Source organism: Acanthochromis polyacanthus, chromosome 20 (genome assembly GCF_021347895.1).
Source record: "Acanthochromis polyacanthus isolate Apoly-LR-REF ecotype Palm Island chromosome 20, KAUST_Apoly_ChrSc, whole genome shotgun sequence".
Lineage (NCBI taxonomy): Eukaryota > Metazoa > Chordata > Actinopteri > Pomacentridae > Acanthochromis > Acanthochromis polyacanthus.
The window spans coordinates 24,603,995-24,616,785 of NC_067132.1; the positions used below are offsets into that span (position 1 = coordinate 24,603,995).

The following is a 12,791-nucleotide window of genomic DNA, read 5'->3' on the forward strand; positions in this document are numbered from 1 at the left end:
AAAAATGCACTACTTTTAAATAATACCTACAATTAATACATTTGGAAGTCATAACTTTCACTTAAGCATGTAAACTTGGCTTAGAGACCCAAAGGGAAATAAGTTTTATCAGCTTTGACAGTTTTTATCCATGTTTATGCTTCATCTTTATCTTTCTTTCCTTGTATGTTTTTTTTTAAAAATTTTATTTGATATATTGTATATTTACACTGCATAAATGTTTTAGATAACATGAATGAAGTTAAGATCACATGAAATAAGGCGCACAAACTCTTCATGCCACAACATTGATGGCAGAATATGTGTAGTACGTAGTAAAACTGTGCTGTTTTGTGATAAAACCTACAATTAATAAATGTGCAAGTCACAACTTTCACTTAAGCCAGCAAACTTGGCTTAGAGACCGAAATGGAAATAAGTTCCATCAGCTTTAGAGTGTTTATCCTCTTGCACGCTGCAGCTGAATGCATAACACCTCATTTGTGTCACATGCTATAATTTATTTACCACACTATATTTAAAAATATGTGGATATGATAGTATGTCTTGACTGTTTTGTATGATAGAATCAAATCGGATAGTTCCTTGCTAATATTTAGAATTGGAATAGGTGAGACACATTCCCAGATAACATGAAATAAGGTGCAAAAGCATGGAAGGACACATATCTTTACTACCTAGTACAAATGTGCTGTTTGTGTGATTATAAGTCACAACTTTCACTTAAGCCTGTAAATTCAGCTTAGGGGCCAATGGAAATGAGTTCTTTCAGAGTTTTATTTATATTTTATGCTTGTGTTGCACGATATAGTATGATCCATATAGTAGTAAAGTATGTTTTATATGCTGCTAAAAATAAAAATATGTAAACATGACAGTGTGTCCTACATATACTGTATGAGTTCTAATAGAAAGACAAATGATATAGTGTGCCGTTTACGTGATGCATGGAAAGAACAGTTTTCTTTAATGTCACATTTTGTATTTGATTTGATCGTGGTGTTATCTGTATATTTTGAAGGTAGGGGTTTCCCTTCGTGTTGACGTAACCGCTGATCTGGATTACGCATACGGGTACCATTGGTTGACGCCGACGCACAAGGCCTGTAGTTTGAAAGCTGTCTGGGCCCAGGCGAGCTGTACCGTTAGCCACATTGCGAACAAAGTTATAATATTTTGAAAGAAATTCCAGGGATTTCGGAGCCATCTTACGCGGAGGGATGTTTGCCACTTTTGGATAATGCTGTTATCAGGGGGAGAACCGGCCAGGCGGGATACGTGAGAGCAGACGTGTTTTTGAATGGCATTGTTTTCCTGCATATTGACTGAGTTGCCTTGAACTCCACGCAAGGAGAAAAGAAAGCTGGCTGGCTAAGATGCTAAGCGGCTAGCTAGCTAGCGGCGACTATCCAGCCAACTCGCGTGCTATTCACTTCCTTGTTGCACATTGGAGTGTGATGGAAGGCGAGAAGAAGTTTGTGAGAAGGAGACGGAGTTTTTTACTCACACTTTAACACTATCCGGTGAATGGATTTACATGCTTGGACTGACTGTGACATTATAGAAAAACTGGATTTAAAATTTGGAGCTGCTTTGGGCCTGTGCTTTGACCATGAAATGGAATGCGACTGTCTAGCTGGACACAGTTAGCTGGCGGAGACTAGCCGGCTAAATCGACTAGCACTAGCTAGCAATCCTGGGAGATGTCCGTCCTGGAATACAATGGTTGAGTATCGACTGCCTCTATTAGTAAGCAGCATATTGTGAATTTTGTGCGACGGAATCTGCTGGCACCAAGTGTCATGAATTACCGTCGGGAGTAACTCACTTTATCTGGAACCTCAGACGTGCTAGCTTTGTAATGCTAATGTTAAGCTTGTGATCTAGCTAGCTAGCTGGCTGGCTGTGTAATTGTGAATTTGCTGTAACGTTAGCTAACTAGCCTGTTACACAGCTAGCCCAATGTTTTGTTTCACAACACAGCAAGGGACATAGCTTAGGTGAAATACATAATATAATATTATTCTCGACGTGGTTATAGTGTTTATTTGGTAGATAAATGCCTAATTCAGAGGTGCTTCGTGAGGGTCGGGGACGGAGCCCCTCTGCACAGAGAAATGCTAATAGGCAGGACAGGCGTAGTAAACCTGGGAGCGGTGCCGCTCAGCGAGAGAGACACCGTGAGAAGAGGCGGTCATCTGCTTCTAGGAGAAAGAAACGCAGGCAGCCGAAGGAAAGAGACTTGTGGCACACCGGTACAACAGGAGATGCTGACAATGACCGAAAAAGCGTCTTTGAAAAAGAGGTTGAACTTCGGACATTGGTGGAGTATGATGACGTGAGTTCCCAGTCAGAGCGGTTTTCTGGGAGCCCCTCTCCTAAACTTGACCCCCACGCTGACAGTCTCTCCGTGGACAGACTCAGCGATGTTGACTTTGGTGACTATAACGGACCAGCCACTCCGGACAGAAGTCACCCGAGAGACCGGGAGGCTCTGTGCCTCAGCAAGGACGAACAAACTAGGGGACCATCCGAGAGGAGCAAGCCAGAGAAGGAGCTGAGCAGGAAAAAGGACCGTCAGAGTCGTGAGAGAGACTCTTCAAAAGCCAGGAGTGGAGGTAGCCTAAGTGGCTCTAAAAATCACAGAGACACTACAAGGAGCAGTGACAGAAATGGTAAAAGGACATCTACAACCCAGTCCTCACAGTCTGCAGATAAAAGGGATTCAAAAAGGCACAGAAGTAAAACAAGATCTGACAAAGAGCCCCCGTCTGCATACAGAGATGCTCCACAATCCTACAGAGATGACCGAGATGACCTCAGGGCATACAGGAGAAGTCCTGGTTTTAAAGCAGAAAGTCCCTATGGGACATCATATTCATATAACTACCAGTCTCCTGGTAGTTATAACCAGCTGATATCTAAAAGAAGTCCAACTTATGGGAGCAAAAGACTTTCTCCCAGTTCCACATATTACAGTCGGGATGCAGATATGTATGGGGCCTATGGTGTGCCAAAGTCACCCAGTTCATACTCAAGCAACAAGCGGAAGCGATCCCCTACGAGCCCGGTGACCTGGCGCAGGTCACCAAGTTATGGCCGACACAGTCCATACGAACAAGGCGAGTTTGGCTCAAGTCCTTATGGAAACCGCAGGAGATCACGAAGTCCATATAGGAAGTCTCTAAGCCCAAGTCCAGATGTCAGGTGAGTACTTACAGTGCAACTAAGAGGATGATGTATGTGCAGTTTGCTCAGTGTCCTCTACTGGCATAGTGAATTTATTGGATTTGTTCATCACATGCCAGCACTGCTTTAGATTTGACCAGACAGGACTTGGGGTTTTTCTAGGAGTCTTGCCTCATAATGAAACATTTGTATGCACAAACTCCACCAAACTCAGCACAGATTGAATTTTTTAATGCTTTATGACCAGCTGGGTATGAATTCCCAGCATTAGCTGTTTGGAGCTACAGTAATTAGCTGATTAATTGTGTAGCCGTGGAATTTACTGCCACATATTTTGATAATCTGTTTGAGTAATTTTAAAAAGTCAATCGTCTGAATTCCAGCTTCTTAATTTTGGAAATGATCATGTTTTGGTTAAGTGCAGAAGACATTTGAGGCTCTTGGGAAACGTTTGTCATCATGTTCTGACCTTTCAATTTACCAAACTACAATGACATAAATGACAAATTAATATTTGTTATTTATATAGTTTGAAACCCAACTCAAATTCATTACATTTTTATTTGTGGTTTCTTACTGTATTTATTGGCATGCCTGGACTACCTGGTGTGTTAAATGACCAAAAGAAACTGCATATGAGACTTCAAAAGGTAGACCGGCTGGAATACCTTCCCATATATGTGCTATTCTTGGCAAAATTTAACAAGTAGTTAATGTCCTTTTCTTTTCAGACGATCTGCTAGGTCACGTAGCAGAAGCCCATACTCCACCTCAAGACATTCGCGTTCCCGCAGCCGCCACCGCCATTCCCGCTCCCGCAGTCGCCCCTCTAGTCTTTCGCCGAGCACACTCACCTTTAAAACCAGTCTTGCTGCTGAACTCAGCAAGCAGAAAAAGGCTAAAGCTGCAGAAGCCGCTGCCAAGGCCAAGAACTCCAGCAACACTTCGACTCCAACCAAGGTTCCCTCATCCGCTCATCAGCCGAGCCCGAAACCAAATCACACAGTCAGAAAGGGCCGCCCTCCCTCTCCGCCTCAGCCTGAGAAGGGACCCAGAACTCCCACATCGAGCCAGCCTCAGTCCCCCTCTGACAGGTCGTCAAAGAGGGCCGCGGATCACCAGACCAGCAGGGACAGAGAAGGAAAGGGGAAGGACGACTCCGTGCATCGAGACAAGAGGAAAGCACCAGCACCCGGACAAGCGAAAGACAAAGAACGAGCCGCTGTTCCACTCATCTCCGCTCTGTCATCACTTCCATTCCCCCAAACAGTTCTTGAGCACATGGACAAAGGAGAAAGGTACAGGTGACGTCGAAGTTGTATGCATTTGTCATTCTTTTTACGTAATAGTTTTGTGTGCTCATGCCCTTTCTTGTGTAATTTTTGCAGCTTGAAGGACAGCTCACTCTCAGGGAAGAAAAAGTCAGAGAGGAAGTCTCGTCCACTTCTGACCGACCTGCCTCTGCCCCCTGAACTTCCTGGTGGCACATCTTCCCCGCACAGCCCACCCGATGATAAAAAGTCCCAAACACTTCGCAGAAGACCCAAGTATGTCATAGTGCATTTAGATTAAATCCTTATTTCCACTGCTACTGTTTGTTTGTTTGTTGTGCTGATGTTGCTTCTTCTCAAATATTGTTTTTTGTAATTCACAGAATTTGTGGGCCAAGATATGGTGAGATTAAAGAAACTGAGATAGACTGGGGAAAACGATGCGTGGACAAGTTTGAGATCATAGGAATCACGGGGGAAGGCACCTACGGTCAAGTATACAAAGCTAAAGACAAAGACACTGGTAAGTTTTTGTTCTCTTTTCATCATTCGTTTGTAATGTTTCACTGTGATCTTTAGAGGTTAAAACAGGTTGATGATACTAATGTTTTTAAAAGTTTTTTTATTTAACATAAGAGTCTGGTTAGGATGACACCGGCTCCTGATTCTGTCTCGAGTTTCACTTCTCTCTTTTGCCCTCAGCTGAAATGGTGGCTTTGAAGAAGGTTCGACTGGACAACGAAAAGGAGGGCTTCCCAATCACAGCTATCAGAGAGATTAAAATTTTGCGACAACTCAACCACAAGAGCATCATAAACATGAAAGAGATTGTTACAGACAAGGAGGACGCTCTGGATTTCAAGAATGACAAAGGTACTGTATGTTTTTGTTCACATATATATGACTTCCATTAGCATGTAAACAGTGCTGCTAAATATGACAAGTTTTGTTGGATAATTTATGTCTTTTTTTCCTTCATCTCAGGTGCTTTTTATCTTGTATTCGAGTACATGGATCATGACCTGATGGGCTTGCTCGAGTCAGGCCTGGTACATTTCAACGAGAGCCACATCAAGTCTTTCATGCGACAGTTACTGGAGGGCCTCGATTACTGCCACAAGAAGAATTTTCTGCACAGAGACATCAAGTGCTCCAATATTCTGCTCAATAACAAGTGAGACTGCTGGATTGTTTTTTCACTAGGCCAGAATTAATGCTCTTGTTATGCTTATTACACTGTCAAGGATGTTTTCTGAACTTGGTTTAATCAGTGGTGTTCTTTCCTTCCAATCAGAGGTCAAATAAAGCTTGCAGACTTCGGTCTTGCTCGGCTGTATAACTCTGAAGAAAGGTGAGCATTCTGTATTTTTGCTACATGTATTTCACCTGTAAATCTTGCCTTATGAACGATTTTAATGCATTACTGCTACATTATTGTGTGATTATATGAACAAACAGATGTTGTCTTTTTGTGTTTTCATTTTCAGTCGACCATACACCAATAAAGTGATCACACTATGGTACCGTCCCCCAGAGTTGCTTCTGGGAGAAGAGAGGTACACGCCTGCTATTGATGTGTGGAGCTGCGGGTAAGAGCAGGACGGACATTGTTTTTAAACTAACTTATGCTTATGATTGTCTGCCAGATCACTTGTTAGCATAATCATGATCTTGCTTTGTCTGCCACAGATGCATTCTTGGAGAACTGTTCACAAAGAAACCCATCTTTCAAGCTAACCAGGAGCTTGCCCAGTTGGAGCTTATCAGGTAAATGTAGGCTAAATTCCTGAAGCAAAGATTGATTCCCATGCAGCAATGAAGCGATTTCAACCAGAGACATAGATTGAGAAGTTGTTTCAGCTATCTAACACAGGAAGCAGAAGTGGCGCTAATTTTCCCCACTGATAGTCCCCACTGTTCTTTGATTAAAAAGCTTCACTTGTTTTGTCATGACTCCCTTTGTTAGAGGAAAGACTAGAAGACTTAATGCGGCGGAGGCAGGCCGCCTCTGCAGCTGGAAACCCTGAAATTTTGCCGTGAGCTATGAAATTGAAGAAAACACAAGTGTGACATTTTCCTTGTTTTCTGATTTACTCTCCTCACTTCCCACCACTTATTGGAAGGCTGGAGAATGAGTTCTAGTGGAGGCAGATGCGATGCACCGTTCCATAGCCTATTATGTCCACATTTGCTGCATTCTGCTACAACAAATGCTTGTCTTTCTTCTAGCCGAATATGCGGCAGCCCCTGCCCCGCTGTCTGGCCAGATGTAATAAAGCTTCCCTTCTTCAACACCATGAAACCAAAGAAGCAGTACCGGAGACGGTTACGAGAGGAGTTTGCTTTGTAAGTCCATTTTCGTGACGTCTAATTGCATGTTTATGGAATCAGTTTTCCAGCATTGCATTTCACAGTGACCTTGCACTGCTGTTGTCGTTCAGCATCCCTCCATCTGCTCTGGACCTGTTTGACCACATGCTAAACTTGGACCCCAGCAAACGCTGCACGGCTGAACAAGCACTGGGCAGCGAGTTTCTCAAGGACGTGGATCCAGACAAGATGCCTCCACCAGAGTATGTTATGGTTCACGTTGCATCAATCTATTGATCCTATAGTGTGTAACCATGCGTATGACTTTCTCCTGCCCGCGTTAACTGTTTCCGTCTCGACAGCCTTCCACTGTGGCAGGATTGTCATGAGCTGTGGAGTAAGAAACGCAGACGGCAGAAGCAGATGCCTGAAGAACTCGCAGCCCCTAAAGCGCCCCGCAAAGAGCTGGGCCTCGATGACAGTCGCAGTAACACTCCACAGGGTTTCTCTGCCCCTGGAGGTATCAAAGCCCAGAATGCAGCTGCTTCTGCGCTGCTTGGTGAGTTTAAATGCTATTTGTGTTTGTACCGTCTTATTGTTAGCTTACTAGTAACCAATATAGAACTTTGTGCAGCTCTGTTCTCAGTGAAAGCTGCCTGCAGACGTGTTGTTTGCAGTTAATCGAAAACTAGTACAACCAGTGCACATCATAAATGAGTAACTCCATGTATTTTTCTATGATTTGCACAACTACTTTTTACCTCTATGATTTTTGAGGTCATACAAAATCGGCTGTTTTGCAGAGAAATAGGATGAAATCCTGTTTGATCCAGAATGTAAACTCATCACTCACTTCAGTAATTTCCCTCCATTGTCCTGTAAAGTTCATAAATCTTTGAAGACACACCTGCAAAGCTGTAGTCATCTGCTTTCTACAATACTGTTAGGTGTGTAGTACATGGACACAGTTTATCCCCATTCCAATGATGAATCAGCCTAGTTGGACCTGTTTTGCATAACTGCTAATCATTTACTTTGGAGAGTGGTGCTGGTATTTTACAAGTGTATGCACATTTTTCTTTCTGTCAGTGACAAAATTATTTTCAATTTGACCTTTTCATTGAGTCAAAACCTACACATACAGCTGCTAAATGAACCCCTATGCTCAGGTTAATTATCGGTCTCCTTCCAGATCCAAAGGGTCCAAACTCACAGTTCACTCAGGAGCAGCTTGCAGTCCTCTTGAACTTCTTTGGCCAGCCCAAGAGTTCAGCCAACACAGCCCAGTTTGTCCAGTCTATGAGCACAAAGGTCAACCAGGAGACGTTACAGCAGCTCTCTAAAGCCTTAGCTCCCTCTGACCCAGCCGAGCCGCCTCCCCAGCCAGCAGCCGCCAAGCCTCCCCAGCCCACTGCCCCGGCAGGAGTACCTCGCACACCTCCGATGCCCAAACCTCCTTCGCCCCCGATGTCTGCGCCGTCGAGTATTCCAGAAGGCGAGGCAGCAGCTGCTACACAGACAGCCATGACTATGCTGCTAGCTCAGCTCCTGCAGGCTCAACAGGCTCAGAGGCAGGAGGCGAGCGACAGCGGAGATGGAACAGAAAGCACCAACCCTGCTGGAGCAGCAGCACCGCTTCTACCTCCAGAGGTCAAACAGCCTCCAGAGCCCAGCCCAGTCTCTCCAGGTGAGCCTTCATTTCAGCATAGGTTTTCTTTGTAACTCCAGATCAGCAAAACGGAAAAGAAAAAAAGATGCGTTCAACTAATGAAGCATAATGAAGGATTCTTCCTGACACTCATTTAGACCAATAACCGAAACTGATATATGCACATATTTTCCCCACCTAATTGCAGACTGCATCAAATCTCCCCTGGGTGGAATTAATATTATTATGCCTTTCTTTTTCTTTTTAAATTTTGATGCCTCTCTGGCAGGTGCAGACAGTGCTTTTCAAAGGCACACATTCACCGAGCAAAATAAGAAAACTAACTCACAGACAAATGAATCCTGCCATATTTATTTTAATGCAGCATGTTCCAACAAAACCAATATTTGAACCTGATAGGTGTTATCTTTCCCTCCATGTTTATTTTGGATCGATGACGATATTTCTTTTAAAAGCCTTTCAACCGTTAGTAATATCATTGTGCATTTTGTTCTTTGTTAGAGGTCAGTCAGAAAGCTTATCAGCATTAGTTTACTGGATGGAATGATTTATAAAGAAAACAGTCTTTGGGAAGTTCCCCAGTAAATGTTAAGTGAAGGAGAGAATTTATCGAATCCAATATGGAAAAAAAAATCATGTACGTTGTTAGAAAGACTGTTAATTAGTCTGAAAGAAACCAGATTTCTATATTAAGATGTCATTTATTAATATTTCTTGATCCCTGTATCCTAAACAGCCAGAAAATAGATAAAGAAATTACGGAAAATACACAAACAACTGTTTTATTACCAATAAATCCGCTGTTTTCTTATTACTAGATGTCGATTCGATACAACATTAATAATCTGAAAAATGTCAGTTGTATTCCAGAATCTGCAGTTTTCTACAGTAACTTCATTGAACATGTTTTGTCAGACCAGTGGTCCAAAACCTAAAGATTCAGTTTAAAATAATGTTGATCAAGAATTTTTTTTTTTTACCAATGTTAGCAAAATGGTTGTTTGATATTTAGAACTTAGATGCATGAGTGGGTCAAAAATGACCCGGTGAGGTCGTTTTCTTGCAGGAAATTTGTAATGACAAGTTTTTAGCATTTCATATTCCAGCTGTTCCTCAAAAAGGGGTTAACTAACTGTTCCATCTCTATCCAAAAGCTATATAATTCTGCACATAAATGAGACTTTACATTTGTGTTGTTCCTAAAATTACAATGCAATATTGTTTTTCAGTGTCTGAGGTAGGTGGAGTTTCCATCTTACCCCCCGACCAGAGACCACCTGAGCCTCCAGAGCCACCTCCACACGCCGACCTGGACTACCGGCAGCCGCCACCCGAGCCCAAGACGGGCCACGCTCCCCCTATAGCATCTGCAGGTGGAGGTGATGGAGGGAGACCCCCGGAGCCGGACTACCCTCCTCTCCCTACTGCAGAAGGTTCTGGGTACGGGGGAGAATACAGCCATCCGCTTCCTCCACCTTTTACACCTGCAGGCTTCGGGGACAGCTACATGGGCCACATGCTAGGTGGAGGCCTGCCCCCTCACACTCTCAGAGAAGTGTTCAGCGGGCCCGGCCAGGCTGCCAGCTCCTCCACCGGCGCTGGGGTTCTGGCGCCGGCCCACCCGGACCCTTTCCCGCCTGTCGCTGGAGCTACCGGACCCGGCAGTATGGTGTTCAGCGGGGACAAGGATCACCGCTTTGAGTACAATCACAGCCCTTTACCGGTGGAGGGACAGCCCAACCCCGGCGCTATCCACCTGTACAACCACGCCATGGCGAGAAAAGATGGCGTACCTCCTCCACCGCCCATCCCCGCACCAGGACAACCCTGGGGCTCCCCTTCCCAAGTCGGGGCTCCACCACTACCCCTCGGCTTTGTTCCACACGTGAACTCGACGGCAACAATCAGAGGACGAGGGCTGCCTTTCTGAAAGACTGGAAACAGTGAAATGTGACAATGAACAAAAAAAAAAAAAAAAAAAGGCTTGGGGACTCGGTTACGAGCCTGAAGCCTCTCAGGCCAGACAGGACGGATCTGGAAATGCACATTCAGTTTGTAATAACTTAAATCTGTGTAAGGCATTGTATTCCTCCTCAGTCTGGAATGTGGAGTACGTTGCAGAAGGACAGTTGAAATAACACCGGGGGAGCTTTTCTTGCTCATACCATTTTCATATTTTTTTGTAATCTATTCTGCTGTCTTTTAAATTAAACTTTTACCTTTTTTGAGTGTACATTTATCAGGCCAGGTAAATTTTAAAATCTCTACCTTAGCCTTTCTGTAATTTGCTCCAGGGCAGACTAGTATTAATGTTTTGCACTACTGACTGAAGTAGGCGGAAACTATTTTAGCTACGAAAGGAAATGGATGATGTGCTATATCAGCACCATTAGGAATATGACCAGTAATGTCGTGTCCTCTTCTCTTTCCCCTCTATTTTTATTTTTTAAATGGCCAAGCTTATGTTGAAACAATGTCAGCTCATTTGATTGGGTTGATGGATTAGGCATCAGCAAAGGGAGCTATTTGAGGAAAAGGACTGGTAGCGCTTGGACTACTGCTGCAAATCTGATCTGACTTAATGGAGAAAAAGGCTGTTATCATGCTAAATTCCACATGCCTTTTGTTGCTGGTAGGTGTTGTAAAACCATGAGTAAAACACGTAACCCCGAGTTTGACAAGGAAACAATGTCTTTTTTTTTTTTTTGTACTAAAATGATTTGTCCCTTTCCCTCCTCCTTTGGCAAATGTTTATTAAAGAAATGCCAACAGTGAATCATTGTTTTGTTAAATTACTACATCGATTGTTCGCTACATTGTGTTTCAGGAATAATAGACTTCGCAGATCGCACCACTGGATGGCAGTGTCATGTCAGATATCAACCCCGCTCTCACCTCCCTGCAGTGTGTGCTCATTGCAGCGGATGAATATGGTTTCTATGATGCAGATTGGCATTCACCGCTGCAACTCCGGGCAAATGTACCCGCTTGTCAGTCTCACTCAAAACCAATAGACCTTAGCCGGCAACTACGATTTCACCGGCACTAAATCTTGACTCCTTGAGCATGTACACCATTCATAAGTCGACGAGCTCCCCGAGCATGCCGGCATAATGAAAATTGACATTTTGGCAGCGTTTGCAGCACGAAAACACCTTTTTTAACAGTAAGAGTGACTTTTTTTTTTATCTAGAGTGAGATAGCGTCAGGCAACATAATACGCAACCTCAAATACAGATGCAGAGCAGAGCGACTGTCAGGAAGAAAGAAAATGTTCCACTAGATGACAGCTCCCAGTGGAGTCGGTCTTCAAGCACTAAACTCACACTTTGAACCTGAGTGGAAAAACAGTTTCTCAGAGATCACAAACCAGTCCTCCTGAATGCTCCTTCCTAATGCCAACTTTGATATCAATTTTTCCGGGTGTCAGTAGACCTTTTTGCCACTTTCACCTTTGGAAAAACAAGGTGCTGCACTCGTAATATCTGCCTTTTTCCTTGCCTCAGTGTTTAAATGAAAGGATTTCTCCTAAGCTGCATTGTTATAGAGCACAGCTAAGATGTTTCACAGCTATTCTGGTGGATCCAAGAGCAGGAACTTGCACTAGAAAACATTAAAATATCCCAAGAGTTGCTCAGCTGACCTTAAATGCAACGACAGACAACATAGTGGAGCAGAAATCGAAAAACCAACAACAGAAGGATCATCCCCGGAATGCCATTCTACACGCAGCTGAACAAAGAGACATTTTCCACACACATCTGCCCTTTGTTTTACCGATCGTACCCACATCTGAATTTGTCACGTCGCTGGTGATGAAAAAGCGATTATCTCAGAGGGGTTCCATTCTGCAAAGCTAATTCACGACGAGGATGGCAGCACGTCTGCGATTAATACGGCGTGGATGATGGATTGCTGAGAATTTACGGTGGCTTCAGTCAGACTGGCAGCATCATATTTTTTGAGAGTGATTGAAACAACAGTGAGTACAATTTAAAGAGAAGACGGAGACAGGAAAAGGAATTTGCGGCTCTTAATCAAAACACTTGGTCAGTTGTATTGATCGAGGCCAGTATCCAGCTTGAAAAATGACAAAAATCCTACTTTTAAATCAAGTTAAAAGCAGATGTGACACTAGGGACACATATTTCATCTGCTCATTAACTTTAACTCCAGCATAAATCACAAAAGCTTTTGTTTGCCCCAAATGTTGGTCACATTCCTGCACTCCAGCAACTGCTCCTCATAACATCCTCAATAGTTTAGGGTCAAATTTGCTGAAAACTGGAGCCAAACATCCAGCACATGTGAGGCCTTAATCGGTTCTGAAAACCAAACAAAAGAAATACAGG

General features: G+C 43.6%; 1 protein-coding gene across 1 annotated transcript; it reads left to right on the plus strand.

Annotated features, from left to right (window-relative positions):
- Positions 1–1,084: 1,084 nt before the first annotated feature.
- On the plus strand, positions 1,085–11,215 carry cdk13 (cyclin-dependent kinase 13). The gene is made up of 14 exons (XM_022193813.2): positions 1,085–3,207; positions 3,921–4,487; positions 4,578–4,736; positions 4,844–4,983; positions 5,163–5,333; positions 5,445–5,634; positions 5,755–5,811; positions 5,948–6,049; positions 6,150–6,227; positions 6,690–6,806; positions 6,902–7,033; positions 7,133–7,329; positions 7,963–8,457; positions 9,669–11,215. The coding sequence occupies exons 1-14, from the start codon at positions 2,060–2,062 to the stop codon at positions 10,367–10,369; spliced, it is 4,254 nt and encodes a 1,417-aa protein (XP_022049505.2). The 5' UTR covers positions 1,085–2,059; the 3' UTR covers positions 10,370–11,215.
- The last annotated feature ends 1,576 nt before the right edge of the window (positions 11,216–12,791 follow it).

Bases quoted from the DNA above. Each gene is read 5' to 3' on its own strand.
- cdk13 (XM_022193813.2), top strand. From the start codon at position 2,060: ATGCCTAATTCAGAGGTGCTTCGTGAGGGTCGGGGACGGAGCCCCTCT. The intron at 3,208-3,920 runs GTGAGTACTTAC...TTTTCTTTTCAG, and splicing joins AGCCCAAGTCCAGATGTCAG to ACGATCTGCTAGGTCACGTA. The intron at 6,228-6,689 runs GTAAATGTAGGC...TCTTTCTTCTAG, and splicing joins GCCCAGTTGGAGCTTATCAG to CCGAATATGCGGCAGCCCCT.